This window comes from Lepisosteus oculatus, chromosome 2, assembly GCF_040954835.1.
Source record: "Lepisosteus oculatus isolate fLepOcu1 chromosome 2, fLepOcu1.hap2, whole genome shotgun sequence".
Lineage (NCBI taxonomy): Eukaryota > Metazoa > Chordata > Actinopteri > Semionotiformes > Lepisosteidae > Lepisosteus > Lepisosteus oculatus.
The window spans coordinates 30,101,620-30,114,420 of NC_090697.1; the positions used below are offsets into that span (position 1 = coordinate 30,101,620).

The window sequence follows — 12,801 nt, forward strand, 5'->3', positions numbered from 1 at the left end:
CCGCCGAGATTCAAGTCTGGTCGCAACTGCTTTTGAACTGCTCTTTTGAAAAGTTGCATAGGAAGATGTAGTCGGGCGGACGGGAACGCATGAAACAGCGAGTTCTTGTCACCAGGGAAGGAAGGTCGTTTTTGGGTATAGTCTGGGCACCGTGGGGCTCGGGGGGATCCGGTAAACTGTCCCGGACCCGCGCTGCGCTTTAAACACTCTGCAGACGGGGTGGAGGACAGAGCCGTGTAGTAAACACGCTACAGTGGCAGAGGACAGAGCTGTGTATTAAACACGCTACAGAGTGGATTGTGGAAAGAGCTGTGTATAAAACCCGCCACGCTGGGAGAGGACAGAGCTGTGTATTAAACACTAAAGCCGTGAATTAAACACGCTTCAGTGGCAGAGGACAGAGATGTGTATTAAACACGCTGCAGAGTGGGCTGAACACAGAGCTGTGTATTAATCACGCTACGGTGGGAGAGGACAGGGTTGTGTATAAAACAGAATATACTGCATATATCAATTACTACTAATTAAACGATCTGCACATCGCTTTGTAAATGAGACGATCTTTATCTCTACAGCCAAGTAAATATTTTTACATACCCGTTTGCAATCAAATTCCCTTCTTCCATTTCCGACTCTAAGAATGAAAGGCGCTTTGGCGGTGTCGCGGAGCCCGGTTTCTTCAGCCTGATCTCTGTAAGCGCTGGGCGGGCTGTCACGAGTGAGAGTGGGCGCTGGGAATCTGGGGGACGGGTTTCGAAAATTCGGAGTGAGGATGTTCTCAGTAATGAAACTTGAAACTTGTTTGCGTTGTATTAATAGCAAATTAAATGCGAGCTTCTTTAAGCTGTTTACATTTGTCACGGCGTTAAAATTGCTTCATGTAATTTGGCCTTCATGTAATACACCGATCTTGGATGTTTTCTGTTTGGCGTGGTGTGGAGATCTTCTATTGATCCATTCACCCGTGAGTTAAAGTTGTACAAAAGATCCTACTGGGGCTGGGATTCTCACGCATGGTATTAAATCTGCACCGGTACACCAGTAGGAGTCACGGCCACCTGTCCAGCACCTAACTGGACAGCGGGCTCCCGAGCGACCCACGGGCTTCCGTGGAACTGTCACGCGAGGCGCCCGGTAAACAGGGTTAAAGAAAAAGACGCCTCCGACGCGAGTGTCCAAGTGTAGGGTTCGTGAGGTGGTGACTGTGCACTCTATACAAGAAGGGGATCTGGACAGAGACGGATAGTGTAAGTTTATGTTTTGAACGGGCACATTTCCACTTTACTTCATTCTGTCTCATACCTCCGCCTTTGTCACATTATCCGGTATGACCAACCGGACAACAGGAGAACCTGTATTAACGTGGACTTTTCTCCAAACTGAAACAGAGACTTCTGCAGGACACACACCAGGACTCTGCCAGCAGAACTGAATTCTTTAAACTGCAGCACACAACAACAGAACTCTCACTGCATAACTGGAGAAAACGACACAGGACATAAGCTCACAAGGGTTTGGGTGCGATCCTGAAGTTCTGGTTTAATCTGCGGCGAGAGGGACCAACCCCCTGCCCGGCGGGACGTCCCCGGAGCGCTAGCCGAGTCCGGGCTCGCTCTCCCCGGCCGCCGCCGCCGCCGCCGCCGCGCCGGCCGCTCGGGAGTGCGCTGAAACCACGTGCCCCGCTTCTTTCCACAGGTTATGAAGCGCCGGAGCTGAAGATGGATCTTGTGTGGATTCTGTTCCTTTCCGTCCTGTACCCGTACGCAGCCGGACAAGGAGTGTACGGTAAGCGGACCGTGCGGGGGGCGGGGAGGGCGAGTGTCTGAAAATGTCTCGGAGTTGTTTTCGGCTCCTGCAACACTGTCACTCAGCGGCCCTTTGAACCCGTGAGCGAGGCTGCAGGCTCACCCCGGTCGGGGGCCGGGAGCCGGGAGCGGAGGTCTGTCCCGGTCTGTCTGGGGAGCAGGCTCGGTCCGGTAGTCCCGGGACGCACCGGATCGGGTCCGTGGTGTGACCAGGTGCCCGCCTGCCGTGACGTTCTCGAGATTCAGCTCGTTACATTCGCTTGTGAACGACGTCTTCAACACTATATTTATAAAAACGACCTGTAATTCCCTCCCAACAAACCTGGCGCAGTAGGAGACGAGACCCGCGGCTTGTAAGGCGTGAGACCGGAGTTAATTGCGTTAGAAAGTCTCCCAGCGGCCCCGCCAGCAGCGCGCCCTCCGTGAGCATCCCACTCGAGCCCCCGACACGGGCGATGTGCTGGAGATGTGTTCTCTCTCCGCCTCTCCCTTTACTCCTCAAAACTTCAGGAACCCCGTCGTTGACCCCAAATGAGAGTCGCTCCAGTGTAAAAGCAGAAGTGTAAATAGGAGATTTCACACCTTATTAAAACTCGCGGGGGAAATAGTTTTTCTAGAGTGTGAGCTGCGCTTCTGTACCCGCGCTCCGAGGCGTGGCGGCAGGAGAAACGCGTTTTACCGGGAGCAGACCGACAGGACAGGCGGAGGCACATGTGCTACTTCATCATCGTCCTCATCGTCACCAAGCGGGATATCACCGCTGTGCGCGACACCCGTGTCTCCACAGCCGGAAACACTGCTCAAACACTGACAGCACAAGCCAGCTCGGCTTCCCTACGGCCCCACGAGCGAACTGGGGTCTTCTTCCTCGAAACGCAGCGTGAACGCGCTCTCCGTCGTCTGTCAGTGCGGTCCCACTCGTGTTTTCCTCCTGCCTGAGCCGGAGCGGGCTCCTCGTGTGCTGCGCAGGGCTGGGGATCCACTCCTGGACAGCGGCGTCCTGGGAGCGATTCCGCGGGTAGTTACTGAGTTGATAAAACCGGGCCTACACCGCTATCACAGCAGGACTAATACAGACCTTTTCACCAGTCTACAAGTGCTCGGGAGACTGAAACTGTATATTCGTTGCGTACGTGCCGGGTGTCACACACGATTACCACAGTCCACAGGGACAGACCGTGAAACTGTAATAAATGCGGGTATTAAAAGATCACTTGGCCTCCGTTGGACACGGAAACGCCCATGCTCAGGGGGTAGTGTAGACCTGTGTTCAGAGCTTTCCTGGAGCGCTGGCCTGCCACACTGGGGAAACTGGCTACATTAACTTCTGATCCGGTTTCTGAGAGGAGTTTGTTGTGTGTGGGGTGGAGTAAAGACAATTATAGCCAAATATATGCAGAAAGACCACATTTAATGTCCTGTTCCAGCTTTCAGGGATCTTTTAGCGTGTTTGCACCCCCTTTTCCAACACCTGTGTCCCCCTAGGGTACATCAGCCTGCACCCTCTTTCCAGCAGCCCTGTCCCTCTGGGGTACACCACACTGCACCCCCTTTCCAGCAGCTGTGTCCCTCTGGGGTACACCACACTGCACCCCCTTTCCAGCAGCTGTATCCCTCTGGGGTACACCAGCATGCATCCCCTTCCCAAGAGCTGTGTCCCCCTGGGGTACACCAGCCTACAGCCCCTTCCCAAGAGCTGTATCCCTCTGGGGTACAACAGCCTGCAGCCCCTTCCCAAGAGCTGTGTCCCCCTGGCCTTCCTGGCAGCTGTGTCCCCCCGGGGGTACACCAGCCTGCGCCCCCTTCTGGGAGCTGTGTCCACCGGGGGTTACACCCACTTGCACCCACTTTCCAGTAGCTGTGTCCCCCTGGGGTACCCCAGACGCTGACACAGTGCTGTATATGAGGGAGAGCTCTTGTGTCCCAGCGTGTGCTGAAACACCAGCAGGTGTGTTCCTACAGGCCTTTGTACCTGTGGCATAAACATCTGCCTCTGGCCCCACACGGGACACACAGGGGACAGCACAGGGGCCACAAGGCCTTGGGCTGTGTGTCAGAGTGTGTGTCAGGCACTTGTCGGGCAAGCGACTGGCAGCATGTCGTGCAGCGTGTTGGGCAGCGTGTGGATCAGCGTGTTGGGCAGCGTGTGGATCAGCGTGTTGGGCACGCATTGGGCAGCGTGTTGGGTGTGTGTCGAGCAGCATGTCAGGCAGCGTGTTAGGAATGTGTCGGGTGTGCGTTGGGCAGGGTGTTAGACGCGTGTCTGGCTGTGTGTGGATCAGCGTGTTGGGCAGGGTGTTAGACGCGTGTCTGGCTGCGTGTGGATCAGTGTGTTGGGCAGGGTGTTAGACGCGTGTCTGGCTGCGTGTGGAGCAGCGTGTTGGGCAGGGTGTTAGGCGTGTGTCTGGCTGCGTGTGGAGCAGCGTGTTGGGCAGGGTGTTAGACGCGTGTCTGGCTGCGTGTGGATCAGTGTGTTGGGCAGGGTGTTAGACGCGTGTCTGGCTGCGTGTGGAGCAGCGTGTTGGGCAGGGTGTTAGACGCGTGTCTGGCTGCGTGTGGATCAGTGTGTTGGGCAGGGTGTTAGACGCGTGTCTGGCTGCGTGTGGATCAGTGTGTTGGGCAGGGTGTTAGACGCGTGTCTGGCTGCGTGTGGAGCAGCGTGTTGGGCAGGGTGTTAGACGCGTGTCTGGCTGCGTGTGGAGCAGCGTGTTGGGCAGGGTGTTAGACACGTGTCTGGCTGCGTGTGGAGCAGCGTGTTGGGCAGGGTGTTAGACGCGTGTCTGGCTGCGTGTGGAGCAGCGTGTTGGGCAGGGTGTTAGGCGTGTGTCTGGCTGCGTGGAGCAGCGTGTCGAGCAGCGTGTCGGGTGTGTGTTGAGCAGCGTGTCGAGCAGCATGTCAGGCATGTGTCCAGTGCAGCGTGTCGAGCAGCATGTGGAGTAGTGTGTTGGGCCGTGTGTTAGGCGTGTCTCTGACTGCGTGTGGAGCAGCGTGTCGGACAGTGTGTCAGACGTTTGTCGGCTAGCGTGTCGGCTAGCGTGTCGGGTGTGTGTTTGGCACGTTTGGCACGTGTTGGGCAGCGTGTCGGGCAGGTGTCTGGCAGCATGACTATAGTATGCTGGACAGTGTGTTGTCTTTCTGGAAATCTTGGTTGTACACAATAGCAAAGGAAGTGACTCTGATTTTCTAATATCAGCTTATCAGTAGACTTCTGCCATCAGCGATTTCGCTGCCGTTCGAGATTGTTGTTTTTTAACTGGGAGAGACGTTGTCAGGTTCTGCGTCTGTCCTTCAGTCATTCTTCTGAAAACAGATGAGAAAACGAACTAGTGCTTATAGACAACAAACATCAGGCGTCTGTGAGGAGCAGCAGCACTGCAAGAGCTCCTTGTGCAGCAGGCATCTCGACTGCGAGTGATTATTGCTAAAAGTGTTAATACAAGTCTAAAAATAGGCTTTCCTAAAAATTGAAAAATACTCTTTCATGCAGTTGGGCTGGGCAAATCATACCAAACACATCTATGAACTGTTGAGTAATTTGCGTTTGTCTCTTTCTGATGGTCACGTGACTCTGTGAGCTGTTTGTCTCCTGTATTCAGAGCCCGGGGCTGTGAACTCGCAGTTTCCATTCGCTTGGGCTCTTAATCTGCTGGCTGGTCTGTCAGTCCAGCAGCATGTCCGAGACTGTCAGTGTGCACTAAGAAGGAGGGAGCAGTGTGACACAGAGACGGTCAGCGTGCACTGGGAGGGAGCAGTGTTACACAGAGACTGTCAGTGTGCACTGGGAGGGAGCAGTGTGACATAGACTGTCAGCGTGCACTGGGAGGGAGCAGTGTGATACAGACTGTCAGTGTGCACTGGGAGGGAGCAGTGTGACACAGAGACTGTCAGTGTGCACTGGGAGGGAGCAGTGTTACACAGAGACAGTCAGCGTGCACTGGGAGGGAGCAGTGTGACACAGACTGTCAGTGTGCACTGGGAGGGAGCAGTGTATCACAGACTGTCAGTGTGCACTGGGAGGGAGCAGTGTGACACAGAGACTGTCAGTGTGCACTGGGAGGGAGCAGTGTGACACAGAGACTGTCAGTGTGAACTGGGAGGGAGCAGTGTTACACAGAGACAGTCAGCGTGCACTGGGAGGGAGCAGTGTGACACAGAGACTGTCAGTGTGCACTGGGAGGGAGCAGTGTGACACAGACTGTCAGCGTGCACTGGGAGGGAGCAGTGTATCACAGACTGTCAGTGTGCACTGGGAGGGAGCAGTGTGACACAGACTGTCAGCGTGCACTGGGAGGGAGCAGTGTGACACAGACTGTCAGTGTGCACTGGGAGGGAGCAGTGTATCACAGACTGTCAGCGTGCACTGGGAGGGAGCAGTGTGACACAGAGACTGTCAGTGTGCACTGGGAGGGAGCAGTGTGACACAGAGACTGTCAGTGTGCACTGGGAGGGAGCAGTGTGACACAGAGACTGTCAGTGTGAACTGGGAGGGAGCAGTGTTACACAGAGACAGTCAGCGTGCACTGGGAGGGAGCAGTGTGACACAGACTGTCAGCGTGCACTGGGAGGGAGCAGTGTATCACAGACTGTCAGTGTGCACTGGGAGGGAGCAGTGTTACACAGACTGTCAGTGTGCACTGGGAGGGAGCAGTGTTACACAGAGACGGTCAGCGTGCACTGGGAGGGAGCAGTGTGATACAGAGACGGTCAGTGTGAACTGGGAGGGAGCAGTGTGACACAGACTGTCAGCGTGCACTGGGAGGGAGCAGTGTGACACAGAGACGGTCAGTGTGAACTGGGAGGGAGCAGTGTGACACAGACTGTCAGTGTGAACTGGGAGGGAGCAGTGTGACACAGACTGTCAGTGTGAACTGGGAGGGAGCAGTGTGATACAGACTGTCAGCGTGCACTGGGAGGGAGCAGTGTGACACAGAGACGGTCAGTGTGCACTGGGAGGGTGCAGGGTGTTACAGAGACTGTCAGCATGCACTGGGAGGGAGCAGTGTGACACAGACTGTCAGCGTGCACTGGGAGGGAGCAGTGTGACACAGACTGTCAGTGTGCACTGGGAGCGAGCAGCATGGGACTAGGCAGGGAGCACTGGGTTTAGGCAGCTTGTCAAAGACTGTCAGCACTATGTTCTTAGGTTCTCTGTGTTTCTGTCCATATAGTTATCCTGCATGTCTGCAGGTCTGCAGTTTGCAGACGTGGTCTGCCTCTGAGTGGGCGAGCTTTGGATGCTGTATAATTTACCCATGCCTGAGAGCTTGACTGTGTGAAACTAGGGTCTGGGGATCTCGGCCTTTCCTCTGTCTGAGAGACGCTATCTTTTTATTTATTCACCTGCTGTGGCCATAGAGCAAAAGTTTAAATAAAAATAGAGAAAATATATTTTTTCCATGACATGTAGCTTCTGCTTTGACCTTCTCTCCTTAAATTCAAATCCTTTCCTCTCCTGTGGAGCCAATTACACTGTTTCCCTTAGTCAGACTGGTTCAGTTATGTTTACAGTTTATCTTGGTGGTGTTGGTGCTCATGCTGAAGCTCTTCACTGGTGCAGCCACCCCTGACTGACTCACCCCATTCTCCCAGCCTCCTCAGGAATCACACCTTTCACTATGTTGCAGCTCAGGAGGCCTCTGTGTCTGTGACTCTGCGCCAGGCTGGGCTCGGAGTGAGACAGGAGCCAAACTGGGTCAGAGTGAGACAGGAGCAACGCTGGGCTCAGAGTGAGACAGGAGTCACGCTGGGCTCAGAGTGAGACAGGAGGCAGGCTGGGCTCAGAGTGAGACAGAAGCCAGGCTGGGGACGGAATGAGACATTGGGCTCAGAGTGGAGTGATACCAGTCAGAGTCTGAGAGACTGGCATCTGACTGACCTGGGCATGTGGGGTGTAGAGAATCGGATATGTACATGCTTTCACTCTGGAATCTGCTCATCCAAGACCTCTCCAGGACCACAGCTTTACTCCCAGGCGTATCTATATCACCTCTCCAGACCACAGCTCTCCTCCCAGATGTGTCTAATCTATATCACCTCTCCAGACCACAGCTCTCCTCCCAGATGTGTCTAATCTATATCACCTCTCCAGACCACAGCTCTCCTCCCAGATGTGTCTAATCTATATCACCTCTCTAGACCACAGCTCTCCTCCCAGATGTGTCTAATCTATATCACCTCACCAGACCACAGCTCTCCTCCCAGATGTGTCTAATCTATATCACCTCTCCAGACCACAGCTCTCCTCCCAGATGTGTCTAATCTATATCACCTCTCTAGACCACAGCTCTCCTCCCAGATGTGTCTAATCTATATCACCTCTCCAGACCACAGCTCTCCTCCCAGATGTGTCTAATCTATATCACCTCTCCAGACCACAGCTCTCCTCCCAGATGTGTCTAATCTATATCACCTCTCCAGACCACAGCTCTCCTCCCAGATGTGTCTAATCTATATCACCTCTCTAGACCACAGCTCTCCTCCCAGATGTGTCTAATCTATATCACCTCTCCAGACCACAGCTCTCCTCCCAGATGTGTCTAATCTATATCACCTCTCCAGACCACAGCTCTCCTCCCAGATGTGTCTAATCTATATCACCTCTCCAGACCACAGCTCTCCTCCCAGATGTGTCTAATCTATATCACCTCTCCAGACCACAGCTCTCCTCCCAGATGTGTCTAATCTATATCACCTCTCCAGACCACAGCTCTCCTCCCAGATGTGTCTAATCTATATCACCTCTCCAGACCACAGCTCTCCTCCCAGATGTGTCTAATCTATATCACCTCTCTAGACCACAGCTCTCCTCCCAGATGTGTCTAATCTATATCTCCTCCCAGATGTGTCTAATCTATATCACCTCTCCAGACCACAGCTCTCCTCCCAGATGTGTCTAATCTATATCACCTCTCCAGACCACAGCTCTCCTCCCAGATGTGTCTAATCTATATCACCTCTCCAGACCACAGCTCTCCTCCCAGATGTGTCTAATCTATATCACCTCTCCAGACCACAGCTCTCCTCCCAGATGTGTCTAATCTATATCACCTCTCCAGACCACAGCTCTCCTCCCAGATGTGTCTAATCTATATCACCTCTCTAGACCACAGCTCTCCTCCCAGATGTGTCTAATCTATATCACCTCTCCAGACCACAGCTCTCCTCCCAGATGTGTCTAATCTATATCACCTCTCCAGACCACAGCTCTCCTCCCAGATGTGTCTAATCTATATCACCTCTCCAGACCACAGTTCTCCTCCCAGATGTCTCTAATCTATATCACCTCTCCGGGATCACAGGGTCTGTTTAATCTATCCCACTCCTAGACTGGTCAGTTAGAGACAGGCTTAAGATGGGAGTGATTCTGGGAGCTGTCACCACTCCTGCTGTTTTTTTAATCAGACAGCCCAGTTCCCAGCAGGAGTAGCAGATGTCCCACCTGCCCCTTCAGGCCCTGAGCTTCTGTCTCTGCAGGAGGGGTGGGTCTCATTATCGCCTGCCTGGCGCCACGTGCCTGCCTGCCTGCGCGATCTGCTGCCACGCTCATCCCACTGTCCTGATGAATATTAATTGAGTCACACACTCCTCGTGGTCCTCGGTACATCAGTTTCCATTAGTCACACTGTCACCCTTTTTAATAGTTTTTTATTAACTCATCAGCAGCTCGTGCGCCTGTGTGAGGGCGCGTACGCGTGCACGAGTTTGCGCACTGACTGAAGCCAAGGTGCAGTTGTGATCTGATTAAGGAGCAGACACCAATTAACCTGTGCCCTGCACATCCTCCCTGCTAACACATAGTGTACCTGCAGTGTGTGATAAATCAGAGATACAGCTGGCGCAGGGCTGTACTGCTGTGTGTGATAAATCAGATACAGCTGGCGCAGTCTGTACTGCTGTGTGTGATAAATCAGATACAGCTGGCGCAGGGCTGTACTGCTGTGTGTGATAAATCAGATACAGCTGGCGCAGGGCTGTACTGCTGTGTGTGATAAATCAGATACAGCTGGCGCAGTCTGTACTGCTGTGTGTGATAAATCAGATACAGCTGGCACAGGGCTGTAATCCTGTGTGTGATAAATGAGATACAGCTGGTGCAGGGCTGTACTGCTGTGTGTGATAAATCAGATACAGCTGGTGCAGGGCTGTACTCCTGTGTGTGATAAATCAGATACAGCTGGCGCAGGGCTGTACTGCTGTGTGTGATAAATCAGATACAGCTGGCGCAGGGCTGTACTGCTGTGTGTGATAAATCAGATACAGCTGGCGCAGGGCTGTACTGCTGTGTGTGATAAATCAGATACAGCTGGCGCAGGGCTGTACTCCTGTGTGTGATAAATCAGATACAGCTGGCGCAGGGCTGTACTGCTGTGTGTGATAAATCAGATACAGCTGGTGCAGGGCTGTACTCCTGTGTGTGATAAATCAGATACAGCTGGCGCAGGGCTGTACTGCTGTGTGTGATAAATCAGATACAGCTGGCGCAGGGCTGTACTCCTGTGTGTGATAAATGAGATACAGCTGGCGCAGGGCTGTACTCCTGTGTGTGATAAATCAGATACAGCTGGCGCAGGGCTGTACTCCTGTGTGTGATAAATCAGATACAGCTGGTGCAGGGCTGTACTGCTGTGTGTGATAAATCAGTTACAGCTGGCGCAGGGCTGTACTCCTGTGTGTGATAAATCAGATACAGCTGGCGCAGGGCTGTACTGCTGTGTGTGATAAATCAGATACAGCTGGCGCAGGGCTGTACTGCTGTGTGTGATAAATCAGATACAGCTGGCGCAGGGCTGTACTCCTGTGTGTGATAAATGAGATACAGCTGGCGCAGGGCTGTACTGCTGTGTGTGATAAATCAGATACAGCTGGGGCAGGGCTGTACTCCTGTGTGTGATAAATCAGATACAGCTGGGGCAGGGCTGTACTGCTGTGTGTGATAAATCAGATACAGCTGGCGCAGGGCTGTACTCCTGTGTGTGATAAATGAGATACAGCTGGCGCAGGGCTGTACTGCTGTGTGTGATAAATCAGATACAGCTGGGGCAGGGCTGTACTGCTGTGTGTGATAAATCAGATACAGCTGGCGCAGGGCTGTACTCCTGTGTGTGATAAATCAGATACAGCTGGTGCAGGGCTGTACTGCTGTGTGTGATAAATCAGTTACAGCTGGCGCAGGGCTGTACTCCTGTGTGTGATAAATCAGATACAGCTGGCGCAGGGCTGTACTGCTGTGTGTGATAAATCAGATACAGCTGGCGCAGGGCTGTACTCCTGTGTGTGATAAATCAGATACAGCTGGCGCAGGGCTGTACTGCTGTGTGTGATAAATCAGATACAGCTGGCGCAGGGCTGTACTCCTGTGTGTGATAAATCAGATACAGCTGGCGCAGGGCTGTACTGCTGTGTGTGATAAATCAGATACAGCTGGCGCAGGGCTGTACTGCTGTGTGTGATAAATCAGATACAGCTGGCGCAGTCTGTACTGCTGTGTGTGATAAATCAGATACAGCTGGCGCAGGGCTGTACTCCTGTGTGTGATAAATCAGATACAGCTGGCGCAGGGCTGTACTCCTGTGTGTGATAAATCAGATACAGCTGGCGCAGGGCTGTACTGCTGTGTGTGATAAATCAGATACAGCTGGCGCAGGGCTGTACTGCTGTGTGTGATAAATCAGATACAGCTGGCGCAGTCTGTACTGCTGTGTGTGATAAATCAGATACAGCTGGCGCAGTCTGTACTGCTGTGTGTGATAAATCAGATACAGCTGGCGCAGGGCTGTACTGCTGTGTGTGATAAATCAGATACAGCTTGCGCAGGGCTGTACTGCTGTGTGTGATAAATCAGATACAGCTGGCGCAGGGCTGTACTCCTGTGTGTGATAAATCAGTTACAGCTGGCGCAGGGCTGTACTCCTGTGTGTGATAAATCAGATACAGCTGGGGCAGGGCTGTACTCCTGTGTGTGATAAATCAGTTACAGCTGGCGCAGGGCTGTACTGCTGTGTGTGATAAATCAGATACAGCTGGTGCAGGGCTGTACTCCTGTGTGTGATAAATCAGATACAGCTGGGGCAGGGCTGTACTGCTGTGTGTGATAAATCAGATACAGCTGGCGCAGGGCTGTACTCCTGTGTGTGATAAATCAGATACAGCTGGCGCAGGGCTGTACTGCTGTGTGTGATAAATCAGATACAGCTGGCGCAGGGCTGTACTCCTGTGTGTGATAAATCAGATACAGCTGGAGCAGGGCTGTACTGCTGTGTGTGATAAATCAGATACAGCTGGAGCAGGGCTGTACTGCTGTGTGTGATAAATCAGATACAGCTGGCGCAGGGCTGTACTCCTGTGTGTGATAAATCAGATACAGCTGGAGCAGGGCTGTACTGCTGTGTGTGATAAATCAGATACAGCTGGAGCAGGGCTGTACTGCTGTGTGTGATAAATCAGATACAGCTGGCGCAGGGCTGTACTGCTGTGTGTGATAAATCAGATACAGCTGGCGCAGGGCTGTACTCCTGTGTGTGATAAATCAGATACAGCTGGTGCAGGGCTGTACTCCTGTGTGTGATAAATCAGATACAGCTGGCACAGGGCTGTAATCCAGTGTGTGATAAATCAGATACAGCTGGTGCAGGGCTGTACTCCTGTGTGTGATAAATCAGATACAGCTGGCGCAGGGCTGTACTGCTGTGTGTGATAAATCAGATACAGCTGGCGCAGGGCTGTACTCCTGTGTGTGATAAATCAGATACAGCTGGTGTTGGCCAAAAGTTTTTTGTCCAGGCTGATATAGAGGGGCAGGGCTGGGGTTGTCCTCAAAGAGCAATATCCGGGCTCCCCTGCTGTCCTGATCACCCCAGCTGCAACTCTCTGCAGGGGCCAAACTCCTTGACAACTCCTGCTGTTTTTAAAAGGAACGTTCAACTAATTAGCGACAGCTCGGGGCTCCAGGTTCGAGACTCGGACATTGTTCTTCAAAGACACTCGCATGGCAGGACAG

General features: G+C 53.0%; 1 protein-coding gene across 2 annotated transcripts in view; it reads left to right on the forward strand.

The window, feature by feature from the left end:
- LOC107078410 (MAM domain-containing glycosylphosphatidylinositol anchor protein 1) overlaps window positions 1–12,801 on the forward strand; it is a 177,332-nt gene that overhangs the window by 985 nt on the left and 163,546 nt on the right. For both annotated transcript variants that reach the window (XM_069178576.1, XM_069178577.1), the window contains exon 2: window positions 1,696–1,785. In XM_069178576.1, coding sequence (XP_069034677.1) covers window positions 1,719–1,785 — 67 coding nt within the window. In that variant the 5' untranslated portion in view covers window positions 1,696–1,718. The remainder of the gene's footprint in view (window positions 1–1,695; window positions 1,786–12,801) is intronic.